This window comes from Strix uralensis, chromosome Z, assembly GCF_047716275.1.
Source record: "Strix uralensis isolate ZFMK-TIS-50842 chromosome Z, bStrUra1, whole genome shotgun sequence".
Classification (NCBI taxonomy): domain Eukaryota; kingdom Metazoa; phylum Chordata; class Aves; order Strigiformes; family Strigidae; genus Strix; species Strix uralensis.
Genome location: NC_134012.1, coordinates 34943672 through 34961649, shown reverse-complemented (window position 1 = coordinate 34961649; position 17978 = coordinate 34943672). Strand labels below are relative to the sequence as shown.

Sequence of the window (17978 nt, the reverse complement as noted above, 5' to 3'; positions counted from 1 at the left end):
GTCCAACATACTGAATTTAACTTTGCTTTTAATTTAAAAGGAAACTGCTAAGATTCATAGGCTTTGCATTTAACTCTTATATATCTCCATTACTTGTGTGTCATGATATGGCATGACAGCCACAATCTCTCTCTCATATTCCAGTGATCCATTTACTTCTGTGTGAGTGTGTTTGTAAACAGCTGTTTGAACACTCTCTTACTGAGAGGAATGGCTGCTGATTTTACTGTCTTCCTGATTTCAGGTGATGATGGTGCACATTATTCCTGTGGATGATCAGCTACCCAGAGAAGCCCCAGGAGTGACGCGTCACCTGGTTGTTAAGGAGACTGAGATTGCTCACCTAACTAAGAAACATCTCCACTTCATAGATGTGGAAGAGCGAGACAGGGAACTCACATACACCATAACCACCTCTCCATTTTTCTCTTGCACACATGGGTAGGTGTGACCTGCTGTACCTTTCAGGTTGAACAGGGCAGTGACCCATGTAAGAGAAGGAGCCTCAGTGGCAGTAGCATGCTTGTATCTCAGGTTCTTCACCTGCTTGCTTAAAGTGCAGGTGACAACAGCTGGCTGCAGCTCTCCTGTTGATGATTAAGGGTGAGCTAGAGCTGAAAGCAACAGAATAATACACAGAGTAATAAAAAAACCCACCATAGTTTAGCAGGAAATAAGGAGGAAGAAAGCACCTGAAATCTTTTCTTTCCTTTTGTTGGACTTGCATCTTACACTGGCCTGTGGGATCCTATACAGCTTTGAGCACAAGTCACAACACTTCTCCTAACTGATAAGAGTGGGGCTGACCTAGGCCTATCTCAGACTAAGAAGAGGTGCTACAGCTTTTTCTAGGATATGTATTACTACCATGGCACTGTGAAAGACTCCTGGTCCTGGACCAGCAACCTGTGGAGCAGAATGCAGGCAGAACAGGTTAGGGGGGCAATAGGGCTATGGGATGAATGGGTGTAGTAGCAGTTTACATGTTGCTGATGCTGTTTCACCATTTGGTAAATTCATGACAGGATCGGCAACAATTTCCTAAATAAAAAAGTTTAAAATCCAGCCATTGTACAGTTTAAACTGAAGATCAACAATTTAAATTTTGACCTCAATCAACAGAGGATCAATACACAGCTAGGGGAGAAGGACATTCAGTCTGTTTCTCTATTCAGTCAAATAACCACATGGTTATCAGTTTGCTGGTTACTGCTTATTGGAAAGCTGGCTTGCTGGAAACTGGTTAATTTCAGAAGTTTATAAGATGCACAAAACCCAGAAATAATTTATTTTTCTATGTAAAAATAAATGCACGTGTGTAAGTAATAAGAATGTGGTGCCCTGCTGGACCTCCTCTTTGTGAACAGAGAAGGACTGGTGAATGATGTGGCAGTTGGAGGATGACTAGGGCACAGCGATCATGAAATAATAGAGTTCTCTATTGTTAGAGAGGCCAGGAGAGGGGGCAGCAGAACTGCCATCCTGGACTTCCAAAGGGCTGACTTTCACTTGTTTAGGCACTTGTTTGACAGAATCCATTGGGAGACGATCCTGAAAGGTATCGGGGTCCAGGAAGGCTGGGCACTCTTTAAAAAGGAAGTGTTAATGGCTCAGGAGCAGGCGGTCCCCAGGTGCTGTAAGAGAAGCCGACAGCAGAGAAGACCACCCTGGCTGAACAGGGAGCTTTGGCTGCAACTCAGGGAGAAAAGGAGAGTTTACGGCCTTTGGAAGAAGGGACTAGCCACTCACAATGATTACAAAGAGGCTGTGAGGCTATGCAGGGCGGAAATCAGGAGGTCTAAAGCCCAGCTAGAAATTAATCTGGCTTCAACCCTCAAGGATAACAAGAAATGTTTCTATAAGTATGTCAACAGCAAAAGAAAGACCAGGGAGAGCCTCCATCCCCTGCTAGATGCAGGAGAAAACATGGTAACAAGTGATGAGGAAAAGGCTGAGGTGCTTAATGCCTTCTTTGCCTCAGTCTTTCATAACAAGACTAGTTGTATTGAGGGAATCCAGCCTCTCAGCCAGAGGACAGAGACTGGTAGAACGACCCCCCCGCAATCCAGGAGGAGATAGTCAGTGACCTACTGCATCACACAGACACACACGTCTGTCGGACCAGACGGGATACACTCGAGGGTGCTGAAGGAGCTGGCTGGGGTGCTCACCAAGCCGCTTTCCAGCATTTACCAGCAGTCCTGGCTGACCAGGGAGGTCCCAACAGACTGGAAACTGGCCAATGTGACGCCTATCTATAAGAAGGTTCGGAAGGATGATCTGGGAAATTACAGGCCTGTCAGCTTGACGTCGGTGCCCAGGAAGCTGATGGAGCAGCTCATCCTGAGTACCATCATACAACACATGTGGGACAACCAGATGATCAGGCCCAGTCAGCAGGGGTTTATGAAAGGCAGGTCCTGCTTGACAAACCTGATCTCCTTCTACAACAGGGCAACCTGCTCATTGGATGAGGGAAAGGCTGTGGATGTTGTCTACCTTGACTTCAGTAAGGCCTTTGACACCATTTCCCACAGCATTCTCCTGGTGAAACTGGCTGCTCGCGGCTTGGATGGGCACACGCTTTGCTGGGTAAAAAACTGTCTGGATGGCTGGGCCCAAAGAGTGGTGGTGAACAGAGTTAAATCCAGTTGGCGGCCGGTCACGAGTGGTGTCCCCCAGGGCTCAGTTTTGGGGCCTCTCCTGTTTAACGTCTTTATCGATGATCTAGACGAGGGGATCAAGTGCACCCTCAGTAAGTTTGCAGATGACACCAAGTTGGGTGGGAGTGTTGATCTGCTCGAGGGTAGGGAGGCTCTGCAGAGAGATCTGGACAGGCTGGAGCGATGGGCTAAGGCCAACTGTAGGAGTTTCACTAAGGCCAACTGCCAGGTGCTGCACTTGGGCCACAACAACCCCCAGCAGCGCTACAGGCTTGGGGAGGAGTGGCTGGAGAGCTGCCAGTCAGAGAGGGACCTGGGGGTGTTGATTGACAGCCGGCTGAACAGGAGCCAGCAGTGTGCCCAGGTGGCCAAGAAGGCCAATGGCATCCTGGCTTGTATCAGCAATAGCGTGGCCAGCAGGGAAAGTGAAGTGATCTTGCCCCTGTACTCGGCACTGGTGAGGCCGCACCTCGATTCCTGTGTTCAGTTTTGGGCCCCTCACTACAAAAAGGACATTGAATTACTCGACGTGTCCAGAGAAGGGCAACGAAGCTGGTGAAGGGTCTGGAGCACAGGTCGTACGAGGAGCGGCTGAGGGAACTGGGGTTGTTTAGTCTGGAGAAGAGGAGGCTGAGGGGAGACCTCATCGCCCTCTACAGCTACCTGAAAGGAGGTTGCAGAGAGCTGGGGATGAGTCTCTTTAACCAAGTAAGAAGTGATAGGACAAGAGGGAATGGCCTCAAGTTGCACCAGGGAAGGTTTAGACTGGATACTAGGAAGTATTTCTTTACAGAATGGGTTGTTGGGCATTGGAATGGGCTGCCCAGGGCAGTGGTGGAGTCCCCATCCCTGGAGGTGTTTAAGAGTCGGGTTGACATAGCGCTTAGGGATATGGTGCAGTTGGGAACTGTCAAGTGTTAGGTTAATGGTTGGACTAGATGATCTTCTTTTCCAACCTTGATGATTCTGTGATTCTGTGACTAGACTTGCACGTGGTGTAAATGATATCTGGGGTGTGCAGAGACATACTTGTAGCAAACCCAGAGTTTGCTTATAAGGTATGCAATGACTTTTCATGGCCATTCTGAAAAATATTTCTGTGGTCATTTTTCTGTGATAATGTTTAAATGAATAACAAGGATAGAAGAAAGAAAAATGTTTTTCTTTTCAATGTAGTTGGGAGTGGGAAGTTAAATTGAAATGCAAGACTGAGCTATGTGACTGTTGTTTTTCCTGTTCTTCAGTATTGCTAATCAGGGTGTGACATACATATTTTTGTACAGTCACTCAGATGCTGGGAAGCTGTTTATGGTGGACACCATTCCCAAGCTGGTCAAGGATCCTGCTGCTCTTGCACTGCGGTCATTTACTCAGGTTTGTTATGTCACCTAATACTATAACCAGTTCTAAACAATTTTAAAAATTTACAAGTGTACAGCTTCTTTTTGATAGGAAAACAAGAGGTGAAAAATCAGGAGCAGTACTGTCATGAATGCTCCTTAAGAAGCTCAAAACTTTGTGAATTCAATTCCAGTTTTTAAAAAAATTTCCATCATGCTTCAGTTCTGCAATATGTAAACACAACTCTCCTGAAACCAGCAGGGGCTGCAGTTTGCTTAGGGTAGGCTGAATTTGTCTCCAGCATGATGTTAAGAGGAGGGAAAAATACACAAAATGTGGAAATGAGGACAGTTTCCTGCTGCTTCTCAGTGTCCCTGCTGATAGATACAGTACAGGCTGGAACAGGCCTTTTTCAGGTTTTTGTTGTTCAGTTTTCATGCTTCTGTAGTTTGCCAGGTGTCCTACGAGTGTTAGTAAAGTGCCCTGTTTTATATCCTGCTGTATGGTTAAAGTTGCACAATGGTGATTATTACAGTACCATAATGAGAGCTCTGAGCCTACAAATTCTTGATCATGTGCCTAATATGGGTGTCTGGATGCAAGATTTTGGTGATTATTTTAGCCTCTCTCTCACCAGCCTGCCTTCTCCTGGGGAGGCAGGGTGTGCAGTTTATTCATACTGGTGAGGGAAAATTCAGCTGCTCTGGGAGATGTTACATTACAAGCTATGCTTTGATGAATTGTTTATTTTAAAGTCACAGTTAGAAAAGGACCTGGGACCAGCATTCTTAAAGTGCTCCATCAAGAAGGTATGGCCATTGCTGCTGCTATCACTTACAAACCATGTCTGTATTTTTTGCTACAGGTTTGAGTATTTGAACTCGTACTCACCTGATATGTAGCTAAAGATGCATTTATTTGAGGTATTGCTAGTAGCTAAAAAGTACGTGCAAAGTTTCTGGAACTAATTTTGAAAGTTGGAATAACATCTAATTAGGGGATGAGAAAGGTCCCTAATGTCCTGACTTATGGCTACTCCCATTCTCTTCTTACATGTGCCCCTCTTCTCTTTTTGCAGCATGCTGTGAACTATATGAAAATTGCCTACATGCCACCACTGCAGGACATTGGGCCTGAACCTCAGCAAGTCCAGTTTATTTTTTCCATCAGTAATCAGCATGGTGGCACTTTATATGGGATCTGCTTCAATATTACAATTCTTCCTGTGGACAATCAAGCCCCAGAGGTAGAGTGGTGGGGAAGGCAAGAGGAAATGGCTTGGAAAGAGGACTTGGAAATGGCTTTGGGTAGAAACAGGAATGCAGAGAGATGTCCTGATCTGACTGAAATTAAAACTAAATCTTCCATGGGATAAGGGTTTCAGTGTCTTGCACATAGCCTGCATGGGACTGAAGTGGAAGGTGAAGTCTGGTGAGTGTGCAAGGTGATTTTCTGTGTTAAATAAGCTGAGGTCTACCTTCAGCATCTGAGTGGTTGTACAAAAATTTGTGTATCACATCCTGGATAGCAAAAATACATCCCTCCTCTTTGTGTTGCCTATTTCCTGTGAAGGCCAAGAGCCTCCGTGAATGGGATCAGGACTGGGCTGCAGGTATTAAGGCCTACTATTAGTAATTCCTTAGGTTTTCCTAACACAGCAGAAAATAGTACAGCCTTGTTATTTTGTCCTCATACCAGGGCAAATTGAAATTGCCCTGTTTAGAGTATGTTTGGAGGTGCAGTAGAAAGAGAGTTCAGCATTTCTCCTCCATGCAGGTTTTTACAAGCCATTTGAGAGTGGAAGAGGGTGGCCTGAGCCCTATCACAGAGGGACACGTTCTCATCTCTGACATGGACACAAAATGGGAGCACCTCCACCTCCTCCTGCAGAGACAGCCTCAGCATGGGGCGGTGGAGCTGGATGGCATTCGCATGAATGAAGGCGACAGGCTTTTCTGCAGGGACCTGCGTAGCCTGGCAGTCAGGTTAGAAGAGTGTCTGTCTTTTCCTCTTGTGGTGGCTGACTCTCTCAGTCAGATGAGTGAAAGACCTGCAGTGAAGTGGTGCGAAGTGCAGAGGCCACAGCCAGCCATACTCACCATAGCACAGCTCTTGCAGAGCTGTTCCAGGCCAAGGTTGCTGGCTGAGCCTTGGGACCACAATTGTCACTGTGGAAACTGAGCAACATATTGTGTGCCCAGGAAGCGGGAGCTGGCAACCATGTCTGATGTAGATAGATTTCCCTTTAAAGCACTGCCCGATGCAGATGAGGAGGCATATTCTATATTCAGCCGTGCAGTTCTTGTGAAGAAGTCAAAGGATGCCAGCTTTTTTCTTTTAAGGAAGTTGTGTGTTTAATAAACTTGTTCAGTTTACAAGAAGACTTGTATTAACACTGATTAACCTAGAAGACGTGAAAATTTTGCTGCTATGTTTGTGCCAAGAACAAGAATCAGCTTTCTACATGCATGCAGAATTAGAGCTCCCTGACTCTGTTTTCATCAAAGAGGGCACCTACCGCAGGGAGGGCATGGATGTTTGGTAGACACCTCACAAGCAGCCAGAACATAGCTGACAAAGCCTCAGTGAAACCTTTTTCCCAGATGATGTCTGTTTATCTTGGGGTTTTCTTCTTGTAGGAGACCCACAAGCCCCCTGAAGACACTCTGATCCAGAATCAGCTGTCTTAGATGGACACCCTTGCACAGGGATCAGCTTTTTATATTGGGAGGGATCCACATAGTCTGGCATGACCAGAAAGCACAGCTTCTTCATGTGAAATCTGTGTAGCTCTTTTTTTTTTTTTCCCCACAGGTATCGGCATGATGGCTCTGAGACTCTCACTGATCATGTCCTCTTTGCAGTCACAGATGGCATCCACTTTGTAGAGTTCATCCTGCAGGTCAAGGTCAGTGTACAAAGCTTGACTTCTGAAAGTTTTTGCATTGCCTCAGAAATTGGAAGATAATGGGCTTGTTAAGCTTCCATTTTGCCCCTGGCTTTCAGGTTTATGTGGCAAATTTGAGAGGAGATTTGGCTCATACTAGCTGAAAGATATTTGTGCTTGCTCTAGATTAGGTTCTTCTGTCTGGAATTACTCTCTTTGTACTTAAATATGGGGAGTGACATTTCTTTCTCAAGCTGTAATTATCTAGTTTGGTTTATTTTTGTCTTTGAATTTTGAGAGTGACCCTAATTCAGCGGGTTTCATTTTGCTCATAGAGAGAGCTCAATGTACTCTGACACCATACTGCTGGTTTGGGCTGGAAAGCAATGAATTAAAACAACAGGTTTCCACTGAAATGAAAAGTAAAAGATCTGAAATTATTTTTCTGATTAGGTGTTGCCTGTGAATGATGAGCCACCTGTTATGCGAACAGGCCTTGTTCCTGTGCTCCACTGCCTGGAGAGTGAAGAAGTGGTCCTCTCCTCAAAGTACATTTATGCCACAGACGCAGACAGTGATGACATGAAACTGATGTTTATGCTGGCTCACCAGCCCTACCACGGGGTAGTGAGGAAAGCTGGCATTGCTGTGGATCGTTTCTCCCAAGCTGATGTCATCTCTGGTTTAGTCACATATAAGCACACTAGTAAGTGAGTTATGGACAGAATTAAACTGGAAAATGGTCAGAGAGTTTTTTGCAGAAAATCTTAACCTGAATCCCTCAAAAGAAGGCTGATGATATACAACTAACAAACATTATAACGTATTCTCCAAATCCCTGTTTGAACTGAAAATTATATTAGAACAAGTACATGAAAGCATCATAATCCTGGAGGATCTCTTTCACTGTTGCTGATAAAATATCTTGGGCTTTTTGGACAAAATTACTAGTAATTAGGTACAACATAGAGTCTTTTTATTTGTTTCATGATGTTAAAAGAAAACCTTTGACCTTTTTCCATAGTCATGTTTAGATAAAATGTAATGCTGTAAAGGAGGATGCTGAGTTTTAATAGAAAACTGCTAACAACATGAGGTACTTCTTGCTTGTCTCTGCAATCTAGATGGGATATCCACTTTTGGATAGCTTATAGTATTTCTGTACCACAAGATAAATGATGTTCAGATTTTTTTCAAGAGAATCAGAGTGCTAAAATGATGTTATTTTGTGATTTTTATCTTTAAAATCCAAAAATACTTTTGTTTTAATTACTCACAGAAATCAAGGGCCAGTTAACCCCCTTTCCTACTTATTTTCATCCTTTAATTAGCATTAAAGGGGCTCTCTTTTCTACATCTCTGATGACAGCTTTAGTCTTTTTTTCTAAAGGCTCTGTTTTTCTGTGTAATTAGTCTGTAATTTTGTGCTAGCATGGAGAATATATGCGGTATTTTCAGGCTTGGCACTGTTTAAAATTAACAGCTGGTGTTTGAGAAGAGAAGAAAGTACTTGATTATGGCCACCCATAACAAAGTTTTCTTCAGCATCCTAAAGATATCGGGAACATTATTTCAATGGCAGTGTTTTGCAGGGGCAATGAAGGGTAGAAGAACTGACCTTCAAGGGTGCAGTGCCTGTGTTTTTCATTTCTACATGTTAAATGTGCTGCCAGTAGATACTGTAAGAGAGGGTGGGAGTCACTGCCTTTCCTTTGCAGGCAGCTTATTAGTAATAGCTTACAGCAATGCAAGACACAGGCTGATGGAGGTGCTGAGAACTGTCAGCCACAGATGCTTCTTGCAAGGGGTGGCAGTTCCCAGTCCTGTGCTGTATCGACCCTCAATTTGAATGTGATTACATATATGCATAATATACAGTATAGTAACAAAGCACAGCCCTTGTCATAGTCCATTTTGTAGAGATAAGAGGCATCTAGGAATACATGTATTTCTTGGTATGGAAAAATGTTTTCTTCTGGAAGAGCATGGATATTACCACTTATCATAGAGATAGATAGATAGATAGATAGATAGATAGATAGATAGACAGATAGATAGATATAAAAGAAAGATCTTTTCCTGTATTCTTCAAGAAGGAATGCAGAAAAAACCTCCCTTTCTTCACAAAGGTACATTTTCACATGCCTTAGTGCACAAAGAACAGAATCATGAGGACTATTAGCAATTTTATTACAATTACAATATAATATTATAAGAGTGCAATAATAATATAATTATTAGTAATACTAACCTAGTTATATCATTTTTACACCCTTTTACTCTAGAATAGAAGTAAGCTGGTTAAAATTAGTTACAAACAACAAACCAAATCCCTAACCAAACAGCACCCCCACCTGCCACAATTAAGGATTCTAGTAATTTTGCTGTTGTTTTTTTTCTTATTCTGACTTCAAATCCGGCAGACTGTCCTTGCAGGATACAAAATTATTCTTCATGAAGCTTTGGCAAAACATCTCTTCTGAATGGCAATATTTTTTCCAGGTGGGGAGATTGGCCTGATTCCTTCCATTGAGATCTTAACCTTCATTGTCTCTGACAGTGAGGCTGGCCTAGATGTGAAAGACTGCTGCTATGATGGACCTCTTCCTCCTCCAGTTCCCCTTCAAGATCCATTTCCAGTATATGACCTTAACATCACTGTACTTCCAGTGGACAATCAGCCTCCATCAATTGCAACTGGTGAAAGCTTCCTCTCGCTATAGGATTATAATGTGGGCTATGCAGTACTGTAATGGCTAAAGATTCAGGGGTTTTGGTTTTTTTTGTTTATTTCTTAGCATCAGAAAGAGTCAGCTGAGATCAGCATACAAAAGTTTTGGATCAGAATTTCTATCAATACTTTTTTTCTCTTGCTAGTAGAGTGTAACCACCAAATTCATCTGCAGGTGCAAGTATGAGTAACTGTGTCTCTTCAGCTGTATGTTTAAATTCTGTGGTTAGAGATGAGAATGCTCAGATCTACTCCCCTTCATCTATACATGTCTGTTGCTGCATACATAAGCTATGTCTGAATAAAAGTGACTGATATCTTGTCCCTGAACTGAATTTAGGTCCAGACAGTTACAGGTTTATACAATGCAAAAACATAAACATAAATAATCTATCTTTGCATGTAAAGTATACAACAGAAATTTAGACTCTGACCCTTATATGAAGGGAGAGAATCTTTTATTACCTGTTAGCAAATAAAGACAAATCTAGACTGTGTATGTAATGGATCAAAGTAATAGATGCGAAGCCGCATTTTCATGATACTCTTCAGGATTGAAAATACTCTTTTAAAATGGAAATAGTGTTGGTAGTGTACATTTAGCCCAACAACAGCCCATTGTGTGAAATTTCCATTGACTTCCTGAGCTTTGGATGAGGTTTGCAGAGGTATGCTTTCTGCATGCTTGTCTTTTTCAATGTCATTTGTTTGTAAGCATCATGTACATGTTATGTATCTCAGAAAATATTTAAGCATATGTATGAGTAGTTTTGTAATTTGCAGGCTCTCACCCAAGTAATGTTCTGGAAATGAAGCATTGTCCCAGCAGGGAAATTAAGCAGTGATGCCTGAGAAAATGTTCATTATGAGCAATTCGTAACAGCTCTCATGTAATTAATGCTTTGACAAACAGAGGTGACAACTGATTTTGAGCAGCACATAAACCATACCTAATAATTTATCGGTAAAATAATTTCATGACCCCCTCTTCTTAATTTACATTATGGCAAAAGGAGAGTTGATGGAGTAAGCAGAAAAAAAAAAAATCTAAGACAAAACCTCTCAGTAACGCAGTAATTTTTGTCATTTCCCCCTTAGTTATTATTTCCATTCTTGTTAACAAAATCAACAGTAAACTGAGCTAAATAAGCAATAATGCTTATCATATTGTTTGTGTGCAGGTGCAAGGTTTGTGGTTGAGGAGGGCTCCTCAGCAGCCCTTACCACCAACCATTTGTTTGCCACTGACCCAGACACCACTGCAGATGACTTAGAGTTTGTCTTGGTTTCTCCTCCCCAGTTTGGTTACATTGAAAATATACTGCCTTCTCCTGGGTTTGAGAAGAGCAACGTTGGTATAAGCATAGGTAAGTCTTAATGACATATGGTAATCAAGTGGGTGAAATACAGAGGGCTTGTGGAGGGCTGTGTGGTGGGCTCTAATGAAGTAGTTGCAGGTGTGTGCATTAATATGGCCTTATTGAGGAAGGCAGGTGCTGGCAAATGAAGAGCAGTGGGACTGTGTGGGAGGAGTTCAAAGGGAGACTGCAGCTCTGCAAATGAGTAGAATTGGCACTGGAAGTAAATAAGCCAATCCTTGTTTTATGCATTCCAGCTGCAATCTATTAGAAGTGGCCATATGAGATATTAATCTGCTCTCTCTACCTCCCCCTTCACTCTTCCATGTAAGGCTCCCCTACTTCTCTTCACCTGTACTTCTGTCAATTAAATACTCTAGCTGAGAATTTGAAAAGTCTGGGTTTTATGTTAGTTTCCAAGCCAAAGTTACAAAAGTGATGGAGATATTGGATGACTTGGGTCTCTTCCCTTGTCCACCTTCAAACATTGTAAGGCAGTTTCATCCTCAGTGAAACAGACTGTGGCATGCTCTGTAATGTTACCAGCTTTTACCAGTGTCTCCAGCTGGACACTCAGAATCGCTGAGCCTTTTGGTCCCCATTTTCCTGGTCTGTCAGTCAAATAACAATCAATGTAATTACTTAGACCTCAGATCTTTTCCTACCTGTTATTGGAGCTTTTTATTTGGGCTCAGTTCTGCAGACTGAACTGAGAAGTATGAAGTTGCACAGTTCCACAAGAAGCAGAAGGATGTATTTTTGTTTTAGAGCAAGAGCATGTGTCCTGTGGTAACATGTGCAGTGTAACTCTTTCAGCCAAAATGAGACTGAGAACTTATAAAATCCAAATTAGTTGTTCTTTAAGGAAAGATATAGTTTCAGATTTTTTTTTGTGATACATAAGGCCAAAAGGCAGGAAAAGACTGTGCTAACTCATCGTCTTTTTAAAATCTCTAGCTTCATTTCAGCTGAAGCACCTGAAAGCCCTGAGCATAAACTATGTACAAGCCAGGCACATGCGAATGGAGCCAACAGCAGACCACTTTGTACTTTATGTCACTGATGGGCTACATCGCTCAGCAGAGACTCCATTTTTCGTGCTGATCAACCCAACCAATGATGAAGTCCCAGAGTTCATAGCAAGGAATATTACCGTAAGGAAAGAATTAAGATGCCTGCCATAGAATTATTTTATAGCAGAAAACACTCTTTATTATAAATAAGAACATTTTTCTGACATCTCTTCCTCTGCATCTTTCCCTTACTTTGTGTTGTTCAGCCTAATTCAGGAAACAGCCATTAACAGCCCAGTTACATCCCATGTAAACTGGTAAGACTGGAGCAGTGCTCGGCTCTGTTTGGTAACTTGCAGTGAAGTAAAAAAAAGGCTCAGAACTTTAAACACATAAGTCATCTAGAAAGCAGAAGGATCTTTGTGCTTCTTCTGGTTTCTCAAGAACTTTTATAATTTTTGTAGTTTTTTTATGTTCTTGGCATAGCCTTTCCCCTCTCTGAAGGCTGCTTTTAACAGAAGTAATAATTCTGTGACCACCATGCTAGGGCAGTGTAAGCTTATCTTACTGTAAAGTAAAAAGTTAATGTATGTGTATAAATGTATATGCCTCCATATTTTTATATATATTTATGTATTTAAAGGCTTTCTCTTCCATGCATTCTATAGGACTTAATATGAAGTTTACTTACCTAACAGCTTTTCTATTAATTGGGGCAGATACAAACTCCTTATCTCACCTTCTCTTTTCATCACTGTAACAATTTACTACTCTATGTCTCTTAAACTGGTTCAAATCAGTAGCTAGTTCAAAAGCTGCTGGGAAAGGGGTGGAGGAAACAAAGAGATGCACTCATACACAAAAATACCCTACTTAGGAGACCATGATAAAATTCTACAATTTCTTTTTATGTAAAAGAATTGGGCATTTTTCTCTTTCATGTTCAGGTTCAAGAGGGGGAGATGAAAGAGCTGGATCTCTCTGTTATCAATGCGGTTGATCTGGATGTGCCTCAAGACCGTTTGGTATTTGGGGTTGTGCAGAGGCCCTGGTATGGGTTCCTTATTAATGGAGTTCATGGTAGTGATATTCTACACTATAAACAGCTATTTAACCACGACCACCACAGCCATGGGTTGCTTGTTCATGAGTTTTCCATGGAGCTACTGAAGAATGGTAGGTGCAGCATTCTTCTGACATTGGTCTTTCATTCCTTTCATGAGGCAAGGTGGCACAGTAAGAAACATTCAGCACTTAACTTATTCACTTGCCTTATCTGTATTTCCAAGACAATGTTTAGGAATAGAAGTTAACCTATTTAATGTTACAGTTTTCTACTGATTTTAGGAACTGTCAATAAAATCACCTGGAGAGGCCTACATGTCAGAAAGGGTAGTAATATGACTGGGGATGCCATCTGCCATGAAAAAATAAAGGGAATATTGTAATATATCAGCAAACAGATTTCAAAATGTTTGACAGCACCTAGAACAGAAACAGAGATATTTAAAAACACATTAACTGATCATGGGGTTAAATATTGCTCTAAACAATCACAGAATCATAGAATGGTTTGCATTGGAAGGGACCTTTAAGGATCATCTAGTGCATTCCTCCTGCCATGGCAGGGATATCTTTCACTAGACCAGGTTGCTCAAAGCCCCGTCCAACCTGGCCTTGAACACTTCCAGGGAGGGGCCATCCACAATTTCTGTGGGCAACCTGTTCCAGTGTCTTACCACCCTTATTTTAAAACATTTTTTTCCTTATGTCCAATCTAAACCTACCCTCTTTCACTTTAAAACCCTTGCCCCTTGTCCTGTCACTACAAACATTGGCAAAAAGTCTCTTCACCTTTCCTATAAGCCTCCTTTATATATTGAAAGGCCACAATATATACCTTCATCATACCTTCGTATATCTAATGATAAAGGTATGAGCTGGGGCTCTATAGCTTAGCATGATCAGTTAACCTGCCTTGAAGTAGCAAAGCTTTTTCAAGGACATGTAACCAAAAAGTGTATTTAACGCTGCCAAGAATATGGTGGATTCTTCCAGACTGTGGCCATTTAGTGAAATATGGGATCTATCATTATAAAGAGGGACATGAATTCAATCCTGCCACCCAAATTGCAGGTCAGCCCTCAAAACCCGAGGAAAGATTTTTCTTCTCTCAGTCGGTCTAATATCATGTCCCCACCCCGAATTCCTTAGATTTCCCCAGTGCTGTTTTTAACTCTCTTCCAACTGCTTGTCTTTTCTCTTTTTCTGTCCACAATGGTGATCAAGCCACCTCCAGCCCAGGTCCATGCTCATAGCCACGAGGCCAGCTGTCCTCCCCAAGGCTTGTTTAAAGCTCCCTGAGGATTATTTAAGGCTCAGGAAAGTGTTGCCTGGTAGTTTCATCCTTTCTGTGGTTCCCTGTTAAAGTGAATTGGAATGAGGAGAGGAGAAGAAATATGCCTTTTTCAGACTGACAGAGACCCTTCTGTGAAGGAAGTCACTCCTTACTCAGGGCAGTCTGGTATCCGAGTCAATAGTATGTTGTTAGATTAATGATCAGCAGTGGCTTGCCAAGCTCATCTTCTGGTAGCTGAAACAAGCTTGCTGTGACCAGGGCATATGGGGAGGGGAGATGGTTGAAGGGTGATGGAAGCAGAGTGAAATGATGTGAGAGATTTTGCAGGAGTCAGATTTATTTGTTCTTTCAATTTCTCCCTCTCTCTCTTCTTTTTTTCCCCCCACCCCCTGCATAGGAATGAAGCTGATGTACATGCATGACAATTCAGAAAACCTCATTGACAGCTTTAAAATCCAGCTATCAGATGGGAAACATAAAGTCCTCAGAACCATTTCAGTAAAGGTCATTCCAGTTAATGATGAGAAACCAGTGCTGAGCAAGTAAGCCACATGTTCCTGTCTCTGACAGATGGATGAGTTCAGACAAAATGATCCAAAAGTGATCAAAACAGCAAATTGGTGACTGATGGGGAGAGGGTGCCGTAACTAGTCACAGACTAATGTCAATACAGATGTTTCCATGTGGGTCTCTATCAGCCTGTTTAACATAAAACATTTGTAGTGAAAGAAAGTCATGCTTTAATGTTACTCTGTATTAAAAGAACAGAGGGGGAAAAAAAGTGGGGAACATGCTTGTTTTGTCTTTCACAACTTCAAGATGTTTGCCAGAGAGCCCTGATCTTTGCACACCTCTGCTGGCCACTGACTACCATTGTATTGACTGCAGTTACTTTGCTTTCCACTTCAGTGGGACAACTGCCTGTCTAAAACACCCCTCTAAAAGCAGCTCTGGATTTTGGCAGGAGAGAATCCACGAAGTTGATGCCTCCGTGCCTCATAGGGGAAAGCCTTTCAGTTTAATGATTCTCTTCTATTATAAAATTCTATTGCTCAGCCATAATTCAACTTCTGAAAAGGTACACACTAACTTACAATTCAAAGCCGGAATCATAAATTAATTAGATGTGGTCAAAAATTACCTGGCAGACCATTTGCAGGTAGGCATCTGGCTGTAAGAGAGCCAAATCTCCTGGACATTTTAATAAGGAGCTTGTCTCATGGGATCCCCATTTTTTAGCTGATGACCTGCCACAGAGCTTCAGGGCCTCTGTCCTCCTGGCTGCTGTCCTGCCCCAGGAAGGCAGATGGGGAGCTGGGGGACTGAAATCTTTAGGGCTGTAGCTCCGAACCTCTAAAGTTCGCATTTTGGAAATTACTTGCAGCCCATTAAGCAGGCTGTCACTAAAGTGGGAATTTCTCATTCCTTGGGATATTTGGCCTACCTTCAGATCAGACCTATATTTCCCATTGCAGAGAATTTTGAGTGTTTTGTCTACCATGTAGAGCTTCCTGCATTAACAAATGTTAGTTTTATAGCTGAAAGATTATCAAGGACCACATGATGCTAACAAGAGAGAAAATCTATTTCTAGTTAGAATAACAGGATTAGTTTATGTATTCATATCATGTACTGAAAATTACTGATAATTGCCTATTTGTTCCTCACATGGTAAAGATTGATACGTCATTTTCCACCCTTTCTCTCTGAAGAAGAGTGATGGAGTGCAAGAAGTCAAATTTTTTTAGTTTTGCCCAGCTGGATTCAGAAACTGTTGCTGCCTTAACAGGTGATGTTAGATCTCACCATTTGCCATTCCTGTGGTGGACAGTAGCACATTGTGAGCCATCTACTTGCAAAATAGTTATTTCATCATAAAAAGTTACTGCTTCTTGCCTGTTACTCTTCCACTGAGATGCAGTTTGCTGTCAGCAGTTAAGGAGTAGTGCTTTAAGGAAACATGTTCAGTTTGCCATTAAAGTGGTTTAGCTGCCACACTCAATCACCACATCTTTGCTGTGGGGTAGGAGCTCCCTTATGCAACTGCAGTGTTTTACAGGTGAGCATTTGAGAATAACTGGAAGCTGCTTCTCACCTTTTGATCTGGGGACACCTTTCTGCCCCAGGGAGTTCCAGCTCTCATCTCCATTAGCTATGGTCAACAGACTGGAAAATCTGGGATGGGATGTTTTTGGCTGGCAGTGACTCTTATTCACAGTGATTGCCAAAAACTTGATCTGTTACCTCTTGGATTGTGTCCTATAGTAAGGAGTGCCCTTAGGGAGTGTAAGGCCCTCATACATTTCCCTTGAAAGCTTCCTCTCAAGATGAGACATGTGGATGCTAGAAGGACCTAACAAACTAACTGCTACACAGAAAAATGAGTTGGGATTAGATGGCATTCAGGGTGTAGCTAAATGTATTTATCTTCACTTATTTTTTTGTTTGAATCTTCTCTTTCTGGGTTATACAGTCTTTGGGTCAGACACCTGGTCTTTCTGTTTGCATAGTCCCAGCATGTTCATTGCTGGTATGAGCAAATCATTGAGGTTGCGTGATCTGTCATTAGTATGACTTGATATACTTTGTCATATGACTCCATTTTCTCTGCTTCCCATTTTGCCAAACATGAAATTTCTATGCCTCATATCCATATCAGTTTGAATATGAAACTTCTGGAAAGAAATCTCCACTCTTTCTGAGAATAATAAATGTATTTTGCAAAATCACTAAATAATTGTGACAACTTCTTCTTTGGAAATCTCATTTGTCTCTCTTCTTTGGAACAGGCACTTGCAGCTTGGCAAAGGAAAGGGCAGTTACATGAAGAATGTGTCTTTAGCAGTTCTTGTAAAAATTTATGTGTATTTGGCCTTTGAAATAGCATGGCTTGCACATGCTCAGTTGCATCCAGACAGAGTTTAGCTGCCCAAATGCCTAAGGAGTCTGTCCTTTTCCAACCTGCCTCATGGCCCCTGAGCAGATTAGCTTGAGCAGGTCCCATCCCTGTGGTGACTGAATATGCTGAAGCCCCTCCAAACTCCTTGAAACTTTTGTATAGTCTAATAATACTCTTTGGGTGCTATACTGCAAAATTGTAAGAGAGTTAACAGTAAAATGATAAAGCAGGATGTGCAGAGGCAAACTGGAAGATGATTACTAGCTGAGAATGGAAACAGAGGACATACATACAATCTGAAAATCATCCTGGATCAAGACTCTGCATGGATTTCAAACTATGTGGGATTGTTTTCCCCAGAGCTGCCTCAAATTTTATTTGTGGCTAGTGATGGACATTTCTGCCAAGGAACAAGCGGCCTTAATCTACTTTTCTGAATAAAGAACCCACAAAAATTCTGCAGTGGAGGAGCACAGAGAAGAAGCCAGCTAGGTCTTTGTAGTGTCTCTTAAAGATTAAGGCAAGCAGTGACAGACTAGTCATTTGAAATACAGTCTTTAATGAACAGTCAGGTTATTAGAGCCAGTATAGCTATGTTCTATAGTAGCAGTGACATATAATACAGCTTATTTGTTTACATTGTCCTTTACTTATAAATTGTATGAAGGTAATGGAAGTGAAATAGGGCCCAGGGGAAGAAGACAGATGTGGTAAATGCCAGGTTGTT

At 42.0% G+C, this 17978-nt stretch overlaps 1 protein-coding gene across 1 annotated transcript in view; it reads left to right on the top strand.

Moving 5' to 3' along the window:
- The window catches only part of FREM1 (FRAS1 related extracellular matrix 1), a 64670-nt gene that overhangs the window by 15005 nt on the left and 31687 nt on the right, over positions 1-17978 (top strand). The window contains exons 10-20 of the mRNA XM_074855710.1: positions 245-441; positions 3947-4037; positions 5083-5250; positions 5781-5989; positions 6819-6912; positions 7345-7597; positions 9394-9591; positions 10804-10989; positions 11938-12134; positions 12941-13169; positions 14750-14894. Coding sequence (XP_074711811.1) covers positions 245-441; positions 3947-4037; positions 5083-5250; positions 5781-5989; positions 6819-6912; positions 7345-7597; positions 9394-9591; positions 10804-10989; positions 11938-12134; positions 12941-13169; positions 14750-14894 — 1967 coding nt within the window. The remainder of the gene's footprint in view (positions 1-244; positions 442-3946; positions 4038-5082; positions 5251-5780; positions 5990-6818; positions 6913-7344; positions 7598-9393; positions 9592-10803; positions 10990-11937; positions 12135-12940; positions 13170-14749; positions 14895-17978) is intronic.